General features: G+C 39.3%; 1 protein-coding gene across 2 annotated transcripts in view; it reads left to right on the forward strand.

Moving 5' to 3' along the window:
- Positions 1-12,043, forward strand: part of STK39 (serine threonine kinase 39) — a 237,794-nt gene that overhangs the window by 117,134 nt on the left and 108,617 nt on the right. Inside the window, exons 12-13 of one of the 2 annotated variants that reach the window (XM_011988161.1) lie at positions 641-703; positions 2,446-2,516. In XM_011988161.1, coding sequence (XP_011843551.1) covers positions 641-703; positions 2,446-2,516 — 134 coding nt within the window. The remainder of the gene's footprint in view (positions 1-640; positions 704-2,445; positions 2,517-12,043) is intronic. The other variant, XM_011988162.1, reaches the window with a different exon arrangement.

Here is a 12,043-nt window from a genome sequence, read left to right on the forward strand (position 1 = left end):
TTTTGCTCTAGGGCAGAGTTCACAAAAGTAGAGCTCCAGGCAAAAATAATTTGGGTGTAACCTTAGAGTTGGGTTTCTAACTTTGAGAGAAGAGTATAACCTGTCAATCACTTTAGCATTTCTCTTGGGTAAATGTCTTTTAAAAATGCAACTATCCTTATATATTTTTGAAATACAGTGAATAATTGCTCCTAGTTACAATTAAAGGGGTAGGTTTTATTAACCCTAACATTCTTTCATTGAGGGTCTGTTAAGCTTAGATGAAATTGTCCAATGAGAAAAAATTATCCTACGACATCTTTTGGTTATCAAGTTTAAAATATCAAATAATTGATGCCTTTTCACTTTAGCTTAGTGGTTCTTTAACAGTATAATGAGGGTTGTTTGGGGAACTTGGTAAAGACACAGATTCTCTTCCATCTCTGTGGAATTCTGCGTCATAGGCCGGGAGCGTCCTAGGGGTCTTTAACACTTGTCCTAGGTGATTCCAACACAGGTAGTCAAAGAGCCATACTTTGGTAAACATTGCTTTATGATCGTTTGGAAATTATTGGGTCTGATAATTGGGACTTAATGTAACCACACTCACTGTGTCTCCTTTTGGCTTTCTTGAATGCTGTAACGATGGCTCTCATAACAGATTGCGGTGAACGCCAGCACCATCCCTGAACAAATACAGTCCTTGTCTGTGCATGACTCTCAGGTATGTTTCTCTGCCAGTCATTCCGTTTGAGATGCTTTGTAGACAGATCTTTTAAAAAACCAGCGTTTTAGAAAGATGGACAATTTCAAGGTAGTGCCTCCAAATCAAGGGTTTATAAGCTCTCTTTTTAAATAGGTTGCTATTGACCGTACTTTGTGGGACCTCCAACCTTTAAATGATAGGCTCAGGAGTGAGAATTGATTACCAGACTGCTCCTCAAATTGCTGGTACTGTGGAAAAGAAGAAAAGGAAAGAAAATGACACCATTCTGTTATATTCCAGCCACAGAACATTGTGGTTAATTGATACTTTTCTTTTTTGCTCCTGGTTGGATTTCTGTAACCTGTTTTCATAATTCTGTTATCATTGAATTTTATGGGCCAATTCATCTCTACAACTTGCCTTGTAAAAATAATAGTCCAGTAACTGTGACATGCATTTATAATGCATATTTATTAAAGTTATGGGACAGAAGACGTGTGCTGTGAGTCATGGTGGGAGGTGATGAGGGATGTTGAGCAATCCATGGAAAGACCTAGGGGCATAGAACCAGAGCCCAGGCCTGCATTCTGGTTCTGCTGTATAATTAACAGGCAAGCCCTTTTGTTCTCAAAGTGGTTGTACTATAAAGCATTACCACTGTCAGGATCATAATTTTCTTTCTTTCAAACTCTACATATCCAATTTAAATTCATTTCTGTTTTACTTGGTCTGTGTTTTATAAAATTAACCATATGTTGGGGAGATAATTAGAGTGATTTTGTTGGCTTCAGGAAGCCTGTTTGAGGTCAGATAGCTAATGCTGGGCCCTTATTTTATAGCTGAGGGAGTGAAGACTTACAGAGGTGAAGTGGCTCCCCCACAGTCACACCACTGGTTAGAGGCCAAGTCAGGATTCGGTTTAGGTCTTTGCACTATATCAGGCAACTCAGTAAGAGACTTTGAGATAAACTGTAGGGATTGGTTGAATGATAAAAGGCAAGTTAAGAATAATAATGGATCAGAGGGCAAAGAGAATAAAGGAAACAGGATCAGGGATTAGGATAACTAGTACTGTAGAGGATTTTATGACTCACTTTCATATATATCATTTTATTCTCCCCGCAGCCTTTTACGGTGGGCAGTATTCAGAGAATGGCTTGCTCATGGTTGCGTTTCAGGTCAGTGGCAGAGCCAAGTCTTGACCTGAAATGCCTTATTTTTTCTACTCCAACAGTAAAGTCTACTCATGTCCCGGGATTCCCTGAGAACAGGGAGAGGCTGTGTATTGGAGACATTTGTGGTTAATAATCAGTATTCAAGAAAATGGGCTGTAGGTGAGAAAGGCAGGAAAGATAAACAGTGGCTGAATCTTCTGGGCCCCTCCTTCCTCTGCATTGCAGGGTTTAAGGTGCCCAGCCTTCGTGGTCCCCAAGTTTCAATGGTAACCATCCATGGCGTGGCTTGTGAGGTGCCATTTTTGGTAGCTGGACTTACCACAGCTTATACAAGTTGTTCGTGATGCCATTCCTATGACTGAGGCTTTCCGTAGGAAACATTCATATCCACAATTGTGATGGGAATTAGGCACCATGACAACCTTTACATGGAGGTGTTACAATGTCAAACAAGGCCTGCGTGTGTAAAGATCTAGTTTTGAAATTTCCAGAAAGAAGTGGCTCTATGAATCGAGCGATATTGTGATTTTATTCATTCCTTTCCTGATGCAGTTTATAATGCTGTTGGCTGTTTTCCTTTTAAAGAGTCCACCCAGTGCTAATGAAGACTACAGAGAAGCTGCTTCTTGCGCTGTGAACCTCGTTTTGAGATTAAGGTAAATAATGCTATTGTTTATTCTGCATTGTTTTTCCCATAGTACAATTTTTTTAATCTCCTTCGTTAACTTTTCATAATATTAGCATAAAATAAAATCGTTAGCTTATTTGATTTCCCCAAACCACGAGTGTATGCTGTATTCCCAGGGCTAATTGTGCTCTTCTAATTGCTTGCTAAAGAAGAGTAAGAAAGAAAAGCACTGTATGAGTGTGTCTGCAGGCTCAGTGTACCTTTCATTATGTTTTTTTTCCTTGCCTTTTCTTTCTTAGGTTTTTTTTTTTTTTCTTTTTCTTTTTTTTTTACAATGTAAGATCACAGTAAGAGATTTTTAATGAGTTTCTTTCACACTTCAGCAGTCGGTCTCTGACAGAAATAAACCATGCTTGTACTACAGGTTGCCTGTTCAGAACATTTTTCAGTGGCAAGTTTGATCAGCCACTGTGGAAAAATGACAGATATATTTTGAAAGAAATCTCAGTCTTCTAGGAAATGAATACAAATATGGTGCCTGACAGTACAGTCTTTGTCTGCAGTCGAGTGAATGAAAGCGTTTTCCGTTTTAAGGATTTTTTTTTTATTTTTTTATTTTTTAAAGGTTCTTCTTTGTGATATTCGTTGCTAAGAATTTGATAAGACAGAACGGTTTAAACTGAATTATAAACAGCTTAGTTTACCAGCTCCATCAGAATACTGTCACATCTTTGAAGATGTTTTAAAAGAAGTTATACGTATTTCTTCTGACCATTAAACAAATAAAGCACGTGCATATACTAGGCATTTTCAGAGTTGTAGCTACAAAAAGCGGGTTCATCATCAAGGTTCATTTCTGGCCACTAGGGATTTTCAGAGTTGTAGCTACAAAAAGTGGGTTCATCCTCAAGGTTAGTTTCCACCCCTCTGAGTTATCATAGTCCATCTAAGTAGACCGTTGGCACCATAATCACCCCCACTTCTGATGGTCATTTATAGTCTTGCATTTTCACATATTTATCAAGGGAACCTCACAGTAACTCTTGGTGTGATTCAATTCAGAGTTAATTTCCCAGTCAAGAAGTGAAATTATTACAAGGCTGTTGTCCTTATATTTGACAGTAGCCTTGATTATTATTCACAGTTCATGAATTTAGCAGTCACTAAAGAATGAGATAGTCCATTTCCTTTTTGTCTGACTTTCGAACGAAGTACTTCTTTCATTTATATTTTACTTGTTCAGTTATTCATTAATTCAGCCCATATTTACGAGGAGCCCACTGTGCCAGGAACTCTGTGCCAGGCTCATGTTTGTCATTGAGGTGCAATGGTGAGCAAGACTACCGAGGTTTTAGTCTAGCACACTGAGCATGCAGTGTTGGAAGTGACCTTTAGAATCCAACAGTCCAGTTGCCCACTTTATATATGCAGGAATCTTTTTTTTAGTGTCCCTGCTGATGTTTACCTAGCTTCTGTGCATACTAAAACTCACATTTTCTTCATGGTGGCCCCTTTAATACTAACAAAAGCCTTAATTGTTGGATGGTTCTTCCTCCTTCTGAAGATTAAACTGACTTTTCTTTTCTGGGCTCCTGTGGGCTGTAATCCCCGTTAGTGCAAATATCAGACTGTCTGGATAAAAGTCTCCTGGAAAATGTGTTAAAACACGTACCACTGAGCCTTAACTTTAGATATTATTTCGTCCTGGGTACTAGAGCAATGTAAGACAAATGTATTCCCTTATTTTTCTGAGAGCCATTTGTAAATTTGCGAGGAATGTTCTTCTCTTTTCTTAGACAAAATATTGTAAGAATCTTTAGCCTTTTTCTCATGATACAGTTTGTGTATTGCTCTTGCAATCCTAGTTGCTCACCTTTATTAATATTTAGTCTGCATCTGCCTTTCTTATATTTTCTCTTGTGGGTGTAGGTTGTTTTCATAAGTTTGTGGCTTAGATCACTAGTCCTACATGATGCTCCAGCAAGAAAGGGTTCTATGTTCAAATAAGTTAAAAAACAACGTACATTATTCATCAGTCTGTGCACAGGCACACACATGCACATACACTTTTTTTTTTTGGAAATCACAACGAATATTAACATATTAAATATTTTAAGTTCTATAAGAAGGGAATTTGTTGAACTTTCTTTCATCTAAAACCTATTTGACCTCATAACTCTTTTTATGTGGCTATTTTGTGTTCCTCTTGTATGTAGTGCCCATATTTAAATACAGGATTCCAGGTGTGGTCTGAGCAGGCTGGAATACAGTATTAAGAACATGTGTTTTTTTTTTTTATCCACACTTTATATTTCTCAGCCCAGGTTTTCATTGCCTTTTGAAATGTCCATGCACATTGGTGACATGTTCAGCATGACTCAGCAGCCAAGCAAAACAGCTGATTTTTTTTTAAAGGGCTACAAGCCTAATTCTGAACTGCAACTCTAGATACAACTTATCATTTATCACTAATAATCAACCTGATAGTTTTGATTCATTTCTTGTCCACTGTATACTTCAGTCATGATCATCAGTGTGTCATATTCCAGTGTTTAGATGTATGTCCATTGCCAATCTGATTAACCTGCATTTTAGTCTTTATCCGAAACATTGATTAAGGTGTTTAGAAGTTTGAGGGAGAAGAGTCTCCTGACATCTGTTAGAAACCACTCACTGTTGGAGTGACTTTCAATAATGAACTAGTGTTCTTTGGTCCAGTTGTTCAACCAGTAACAAATGCAGTGCCTTTTAGTGGACATCTAACCCAATTATTCAGACGGATATCATAAAGGGATCTATTATATATGTTGCTGAAGTTAACACGTACCACATTAATGACATTTTCCTGAATCTAATGACATAGAAACACTTTCTAATAATAGAAATGTATTTTAGTATGACTTATTTTCACTGAACACTTGTTGATACCTAATTGTTGGTACATTTGTCTACTTAGGTTGCCATAAAAAAAATACCATAGACTAGGTGGCTGAAACAACAGAAATGTATTTTCTCATAGTTGTGGAGATCAGGATGTCAGCGTGGCTGGTTTCTGGTGAGGACTGTCTCCTTGGCTTACAGCTGTCTGTCTGCTTACTGAGTCCTCACATGGTGGAGAGGGAGTGAGGGCAAGCTCTCTGGTGTCTCTTGGGTCCCACCCTCGTGAGCTCACCTAAACGTAATTACCTCCCAAAGGCTCCATCTCTAAATACCATCACATGGAGGGTTAGGACTTCAGCATATGAATTTTTTTTCAGGGTGGGCCACGATTCAGTACATAGCAGTTGGTATACTTTTGTTTTCACTAAATATTTACAAGCTAGTTATTTATACTTTTACTTTTCATATTTGTGAACTCATGAATCTCTCAGAAATTGTTGGAGTGGGGTGGAAAGTGGGGGGATGTCCTTGTACTTCAGTTTGAGAAATAGCCTTTGGAAGTTGTAAGTTAAACAGTATTAAACTTTTTTGAGATCACTGTGTTCTAAAGTAAATGAAAACGGTAAATACATTCATTCATTCTATAAATATTTATTGAGCACTTACTATGTGCATGGCATTGTTTCAGGTGCTGTAATGTATCAGTAGAAAAAAGAAAAGACATACTTTTTGCCCTAAAGGAGCTTACTTTCTAGAGCCGGGGAGAGGAAAAATTCAAATATTCAAATTGCAAGTATGATATACCAAGTCGTCTGAAGGAAAATTTATGTCAGGAGGATAGAAAGTAAGGGGGATGGTATTCGATATTATAGAAGGTATATGAGATTTCTGTTGCTGTGTGAAAAGCTACCACAAACTTAGCAACTTAGAATAGCACCCATTTATTATCTCAGTTTCTGTAGGTTGGAAGTCCGGGTACAGTTGAGCCGGGGTAGTTTGCTCAGTGTCTCTCTGGCTGAAATTAAGGCATGCACTTCGGAGCTCATGGTCCTCTCCCAAGCCTTTCTGGGCTGCTGGCAGAATTTAGCTCCTTGCAGTTGTGGATTGAGACCCTGAGCTCCTATAGGCCACGAACAGTTTACAACATGACTGTTGCCCTTTCAGAAGCAGCTGTGGACCATCTCCCCTACTCCACTCTCACCCCCAAGGCCTCAGTCTTTCTGTTCAAGGTTTTTTACCTGATTAAGCAGGCCTCACTTAGGATAATCTCTCTTTTGATGAACTCAGAATCAACTGATCTGGAACTTTAATTACATCTTCACCTTTGCCATGCGACGTAACTTAATCGCAGGAGTGACGTCCCATCATAGTTACAGGTCCTGTTCATACTCAAAGGGAGAGGATGATGCAGGGTAGGTTCACTAGGGAATGGGTTTATTGGGGTCATCTTAGAATTCTGTCTACCACAGAAGGCTCTCCAAATTAAGTAATATTTGAACAGACCAAAGCAAACAGCACTTGCAAATGTTTGAAGCAGGAAGCGTGTTATAAGCAATTGGAAAAACAGCCAGGAAACCAGTGCAGGCAGAGCCAAGGTCATGGGCACAGAGAGTTAGCAGGGGCCAAATCACATAGGACTGCGTAGCCTGTGGTGAAGACTTTGGGTTTTACTGTTAGAGGGCAGAAAACCAGGAGGCCTGTGAGCAGAAGAGTGATATGATCTGAATAAAATTTTAAACAGAGAACTGCAATTGATCTGTAGAGAACAGACCATATAGAGACCTTATAAGATGGCTGTGAGAGTCCCTTGGCAGGCTACTGCCATGACATAGTGAAGGTGATGTGACTTGGACCAGAGTGAGGACTAACGGAAGTGGTAAGCAGTTATTGAATTCCTGGTTTGGGAGAAGGAACTTGATTACTCAAGGTTTTGGCCTGAAAGTATGGAGGAATGGAGTTACTATTTTCTGAGATGGGAAAGAGAGTTTGAGTTGCAGGTTGGGATGGAATAAAGAACTCAGTTTTGCACATGTTAAGCTTGTGTTGTCTGTGAGGACGTATCAGGTAGGGATTTGGATACAAGATTTCAAAGATGTCTGAGCTAGAGATGTAAATTTAGGAACAGTTGGTGGTGCCCATGGCATTTAAAGTTATGAAATGAGTGGAATCATCTAGGGAGTAAGTGAAGGTAGAGAAGAGAAGTGGGCTGGTACTGTCACAGGTGTTGCATAGATAAGCATCCGCTGATTGAGAAGAAGAGGCTGATGAGGTAGAAGAGAGAGTGAAGTTCCGAAAAAACAAATAGAGGAAGTGTTTGAAGAAAGGAGGAGTGAAAAGCTGCATCAAATGCTATCAATAGATCAAGGATATTTGTAAAATGAAGCACATACTTGACCTTGGCAAGAATGTTTTCAGTGGAGTGATGGAGACAAAAGCCTGGTCCAACTGGGTTCAAGAGATTGGCAGGAGAGAACAGGAGATAACAAGGATAGATAACTTGTTAGTAAAGATAACTCTTGAGAGAAATTCCCAACACAAGGGATGAAAACTGTGGAGTGATAGCTCAATAGGAATGTTGGGTAAAGGATTTTTTTAAAAAAGCATGTTTACGGGTGAATGGGAAAGATTCAATAGAGAAGGAAAAATTGAATGAGGGAGGGGACAGTGCCAGACTGATGTTCTCAAATGGGTGAACAGGGATGATCCCCAGACATCTGTTAGATAGGAGAAAGGAGAGGTCACCTCATGGATGGTGCTGCTACCATCAGAGGAAGGCAGACAGGGGAGGCAGGTAGAGGTGCAAGGACACTGTACCTTGCGTGGAAGTCTTCTGTTTCTAATTTCTCCGTTAAACAGGAAATGTCATTAGTTGAGAGTGAGGAAGGAAAAGAAGGTGATGGAGGTTTTAGAAGAGAGGAGAATAATTGTGTAGGAGAGCAGGAGAGTCCATTTTCTAGGGAAATGCGGAAGGATTAAGAGGCTGGAACAGGGATCACTGGAGGCTAACAATGACCCAGCATGTAAGTGTCTGTGTGTGTGTGTGGGGGTGTGTGTGTGTGTGTGTGTATGCGCGTGTGATTATAATTAAGGAAACACAACATTTAAAAACATTCATAGAGGGCCAGGCGAGGTGGCTCATGCCTGTAATTGCAGCACTTTGGGAGGCCAAGGCAGGCAGATCACTTGAGGCCAGGAGTTTGAGATCAGCCTGGCCAGCATGATGAAACTCTGTCTCTACTAGAAATACAAAAATTAGTTGAATCTGGTGGCACATGCCTGTAATCCCAGCTACTCAGGAGCCTGAGGCATGAGAATTGCTAGAACCCAGGAGGTGGAGGTTGCAGTGAGCAGAAGTTATGCCACTGCACTCTAGCCTGGGTGACAGAGCAAGACTCTGTCTCAAAAAAGTAAGTAAATAAATAAAACATTCGTAGAGGATTCTGTGAGCATAGCCATGGGCCCCCATCTTAGAAACACTGTTTAAGTCATAAGTAAATATGAATCATAGAATTGCTGTCAGGCTGATCTCTTGTGTGCAGGGTGGCAGTCCCCTGCCCTCTTCTCTCACCCCAGCACCCCTCAGAGGTCTGACTTTCTTCTTTTATAGCCTTCGAAGTTATAAGTTCTTTGAGTATCAAAAACCCACTATCCATTGTTGTTCCCTGCCACACAATTTGTTCATACCCATTCCCCATTTGAAATCTACTTTGGATCATTTGCATCATCTCTGGGCCTGAACAAGCTATTCCCTAAACCATCCTGTGTGATAGGGAGCTGGAAGGCTGCTCTTGGCTGGTGTTGATCAGATTTTTAAAAATCCATGCCCTCTTTTGCACCTTCCTCATTTGCTTCCGTCTCCATTCAAGGCTCTGATACATGTGAGTGCATTTGTACATATACATATCTCCATGTACACACACATACATATATGCCTGCATATGTACACATGCACATATATTTGTATATGCCCTCACTCTCTTTGTGAATCACTCCTCAATGTGATGCATGGCTGTTGGGTATTGGGAAGCAGTACGCTTGCGTTTCTTATCCCCTGAGCCTATCTGGGCATGACATTTATGTGTGTTATGCTCCACAGGCTAGTGGGTAGGAGACTTTAGTTCAGGCCAGCCCGTCATCAGTCCTTAACTAATGCTGTGTGGGTGGCTGCCCTCTCCACCTCTTGGAAAGGTCACTGTGACTTTCTTTCGGACATAGCATTTTACAGCCCTACCTGCTGGGAACGTGGCTTCCTTCCTCACTGCACACCCCTCCCCCTGGAAGCTCACCTTTATTCTGTAAGTAGGAAACTGGGAAATATTTTCCTTTTCAAAATGTCACACTCCAGGAGAAAAGACAAATACATTGTGGCTACAGGTAGTGTATTTCTCCACTATTTATTTATTCCTGGAGATCATAGGCAAAAGTCTGAGGAGACAAAAGGGTAGTTTCTTCCTCGAAAAAAATATATTATTGCTTTAATTTGCTGTTATATGCAATATTGGAGAATAGGATTAGACCTTAAGGCTCAACATTAGATGCTGGAGATAGTTAAAATGCAGATTTGTCTTTTTCTTTTATGTGTTTTCAGTATTTGCATCCATGATATCAAAAAATATTGTCATCTGTGATATCAAAAGAATTGAATTATCTTAAAGCCAGTACAAGATAAGGAAATCCTCCTAAATGCTAATCTCAGGAGAAAAATACCAAGTGGACCACCTTGTAATTTATATACTGTCAGTAGATGGTAATACGGTTTCTGATTTGAGTCAAACATTATACAAATATTTTTCCGTTAGTCTATCTTTCATCAAATAAAATAGTCGTGCATTTGACACAAAACATGTTTATTAGAATCAAGCTCAGTGACTTGGAAAATGATAAATCTATCAGTTAAATTATTAATTCCTTTGTATTAGATGCTGTTCATACTTTGACAGCTCAGCCCTATGGATGGGGTTTACAGTTTTGCTGAAGGCAGCCCTGCCAATTGCTGTACATGGATACGCTGGTATGGTATGTCCCATCAACTTGCTCGTCATGAATTTACCTTGTTATTATGCAGCAGTATCATTGGACCTTGAGGGACCAGGTAAAAACCCCAGATCAGCACAGTGGCTTCCTGCTGGTAGGGAAAAATGATCTCTAGCATGGGATACTTATTTTAACTCAGCATGACAATTATTGCCTAATTCAATTTATTATTTTAGTTTCATTATTAAAAGATGCACTTAGCTATTTGTAAAGAATAGACTTAGTAAATTATGATTTCAGAAAGAAAGCTAAATCTGTTAGAAACTATGTTGACCATTATTTTAGCATGAGTATGCCAGAATTCTAACTCCATCATTATTCAGCAGGAATTAGAATTCTTAAACTGTTCTCCAGCCTGTAAAATAGGGTTAATTGTATAATTCTTACCAGTCAAGTGGCTGGGAGGTTTGATTAATTTTTTCCCTGAGAGGTCAAATAGTGTAGGCATAGTGTTCAGTTATGCAATGCTTTTTTAGTACATGTTCTTTTTTCCCTCCACAGCAAACTACTTATTTACTGCTTTCTTTGTGCAAGGCTTTGTAGAAAATTCAAAGATGAATAAAGCAAGGTTTCTGCACTCAGAGAGCTTACCATGTAGGCGGAGAGATCAGATCCCGCACAAGTGACCATAGTATAAGGTAGAATGTGATAAATGCAGTAAGAAGAGACATAAAACTAAGAGCTATGGGCGGTTAGAGGAAGGTGAAAGCCCTTTTGTTTAGATGTTATCTTTGGTGTGCTTGTTCCCATAGTAACCAGTGGTTTTGTTTTTTGTTTTTGTTTTGTTTTGTTTTTTTCGACAATCAGATTTTGAGAAGAGTAATGGATAGGACGAATCCAGGGGCAGTATCAGGCTGTGGTCTTTGGTAAGGGGTTTACCCATCTTAACTTATTTCTGAGAAGACCACATTTATTTTTCAGTAGAGCGGTATATGTTATTACGTAGGTCCCAAATTAATAGAAATACAGTGCTTTGATCCAAAAAGTATCTGGCATTTTACTTCATTTTTTGGTTATTTTCTTTCCTTTGAGAATTTGAGTCCCTGATGTATAGCTTGGCTTTATTGGTGGTATCCTTCAAAAAGATGAAATGCCTACTATGTGCTAGGCATGGTGATAAGCACATTATTTGCTTTGTCTTGTTTAATCATCATAAAACCACCATAGCATCCATCCTGTTGTTACCAGCATTTCACATGTAGGAGATTAAGGTTTAAAGTCATTAAATAATTTGTAACACCGTAAAGCTCACTAGAAGCAGAGATGGGTCTTGAACCTAGGTCAGTTTAACATATTGGTCCTTGTTCTTCTTCCCTGACCCTGTGGCCTTGCTCTAATTCAGTCCTGTTTTGAATGTGGTAAAAAACTCCTGTAGTTTAGGGATTGTTACATTTACCTATCTTCCCATTAACATTTCACATAAAGATTCTTTTAACAATGTTTCCCAAAAAAGCTCATCATTAAATGTTATGACAGGAATATCAGAAAATATTTTTCTTGGAGGAGATACTAAAGATGCTGCTGCAAATAGCAACTGGCATTTATTGTGTTTTAATAATTTTTCAAGCACTGTCACATCACTTGCTTGATTTAGTTTTTCCTTTCGTCCTACATTTGCTGCTGACAGATGAAACAGAAAGA

The sequence above is a fragment of the Mandrillus leucophaeus genome, unplaced genomic scaffold, assembly GCF_000951045.1.
Source record: "Mandrillus leucophaeus isolate KB7577 unplaced genomic scaffold, Mleu.le_1.0 Scaffold324, whole genome shotgun sequence".
Classification (NCBI taxonomy): Eukaryota; Metazoa; Chordata; class Mammalia; order Primates; family Cercopithecidae; genus Mandrillus; species Mandrillus leucophaeus.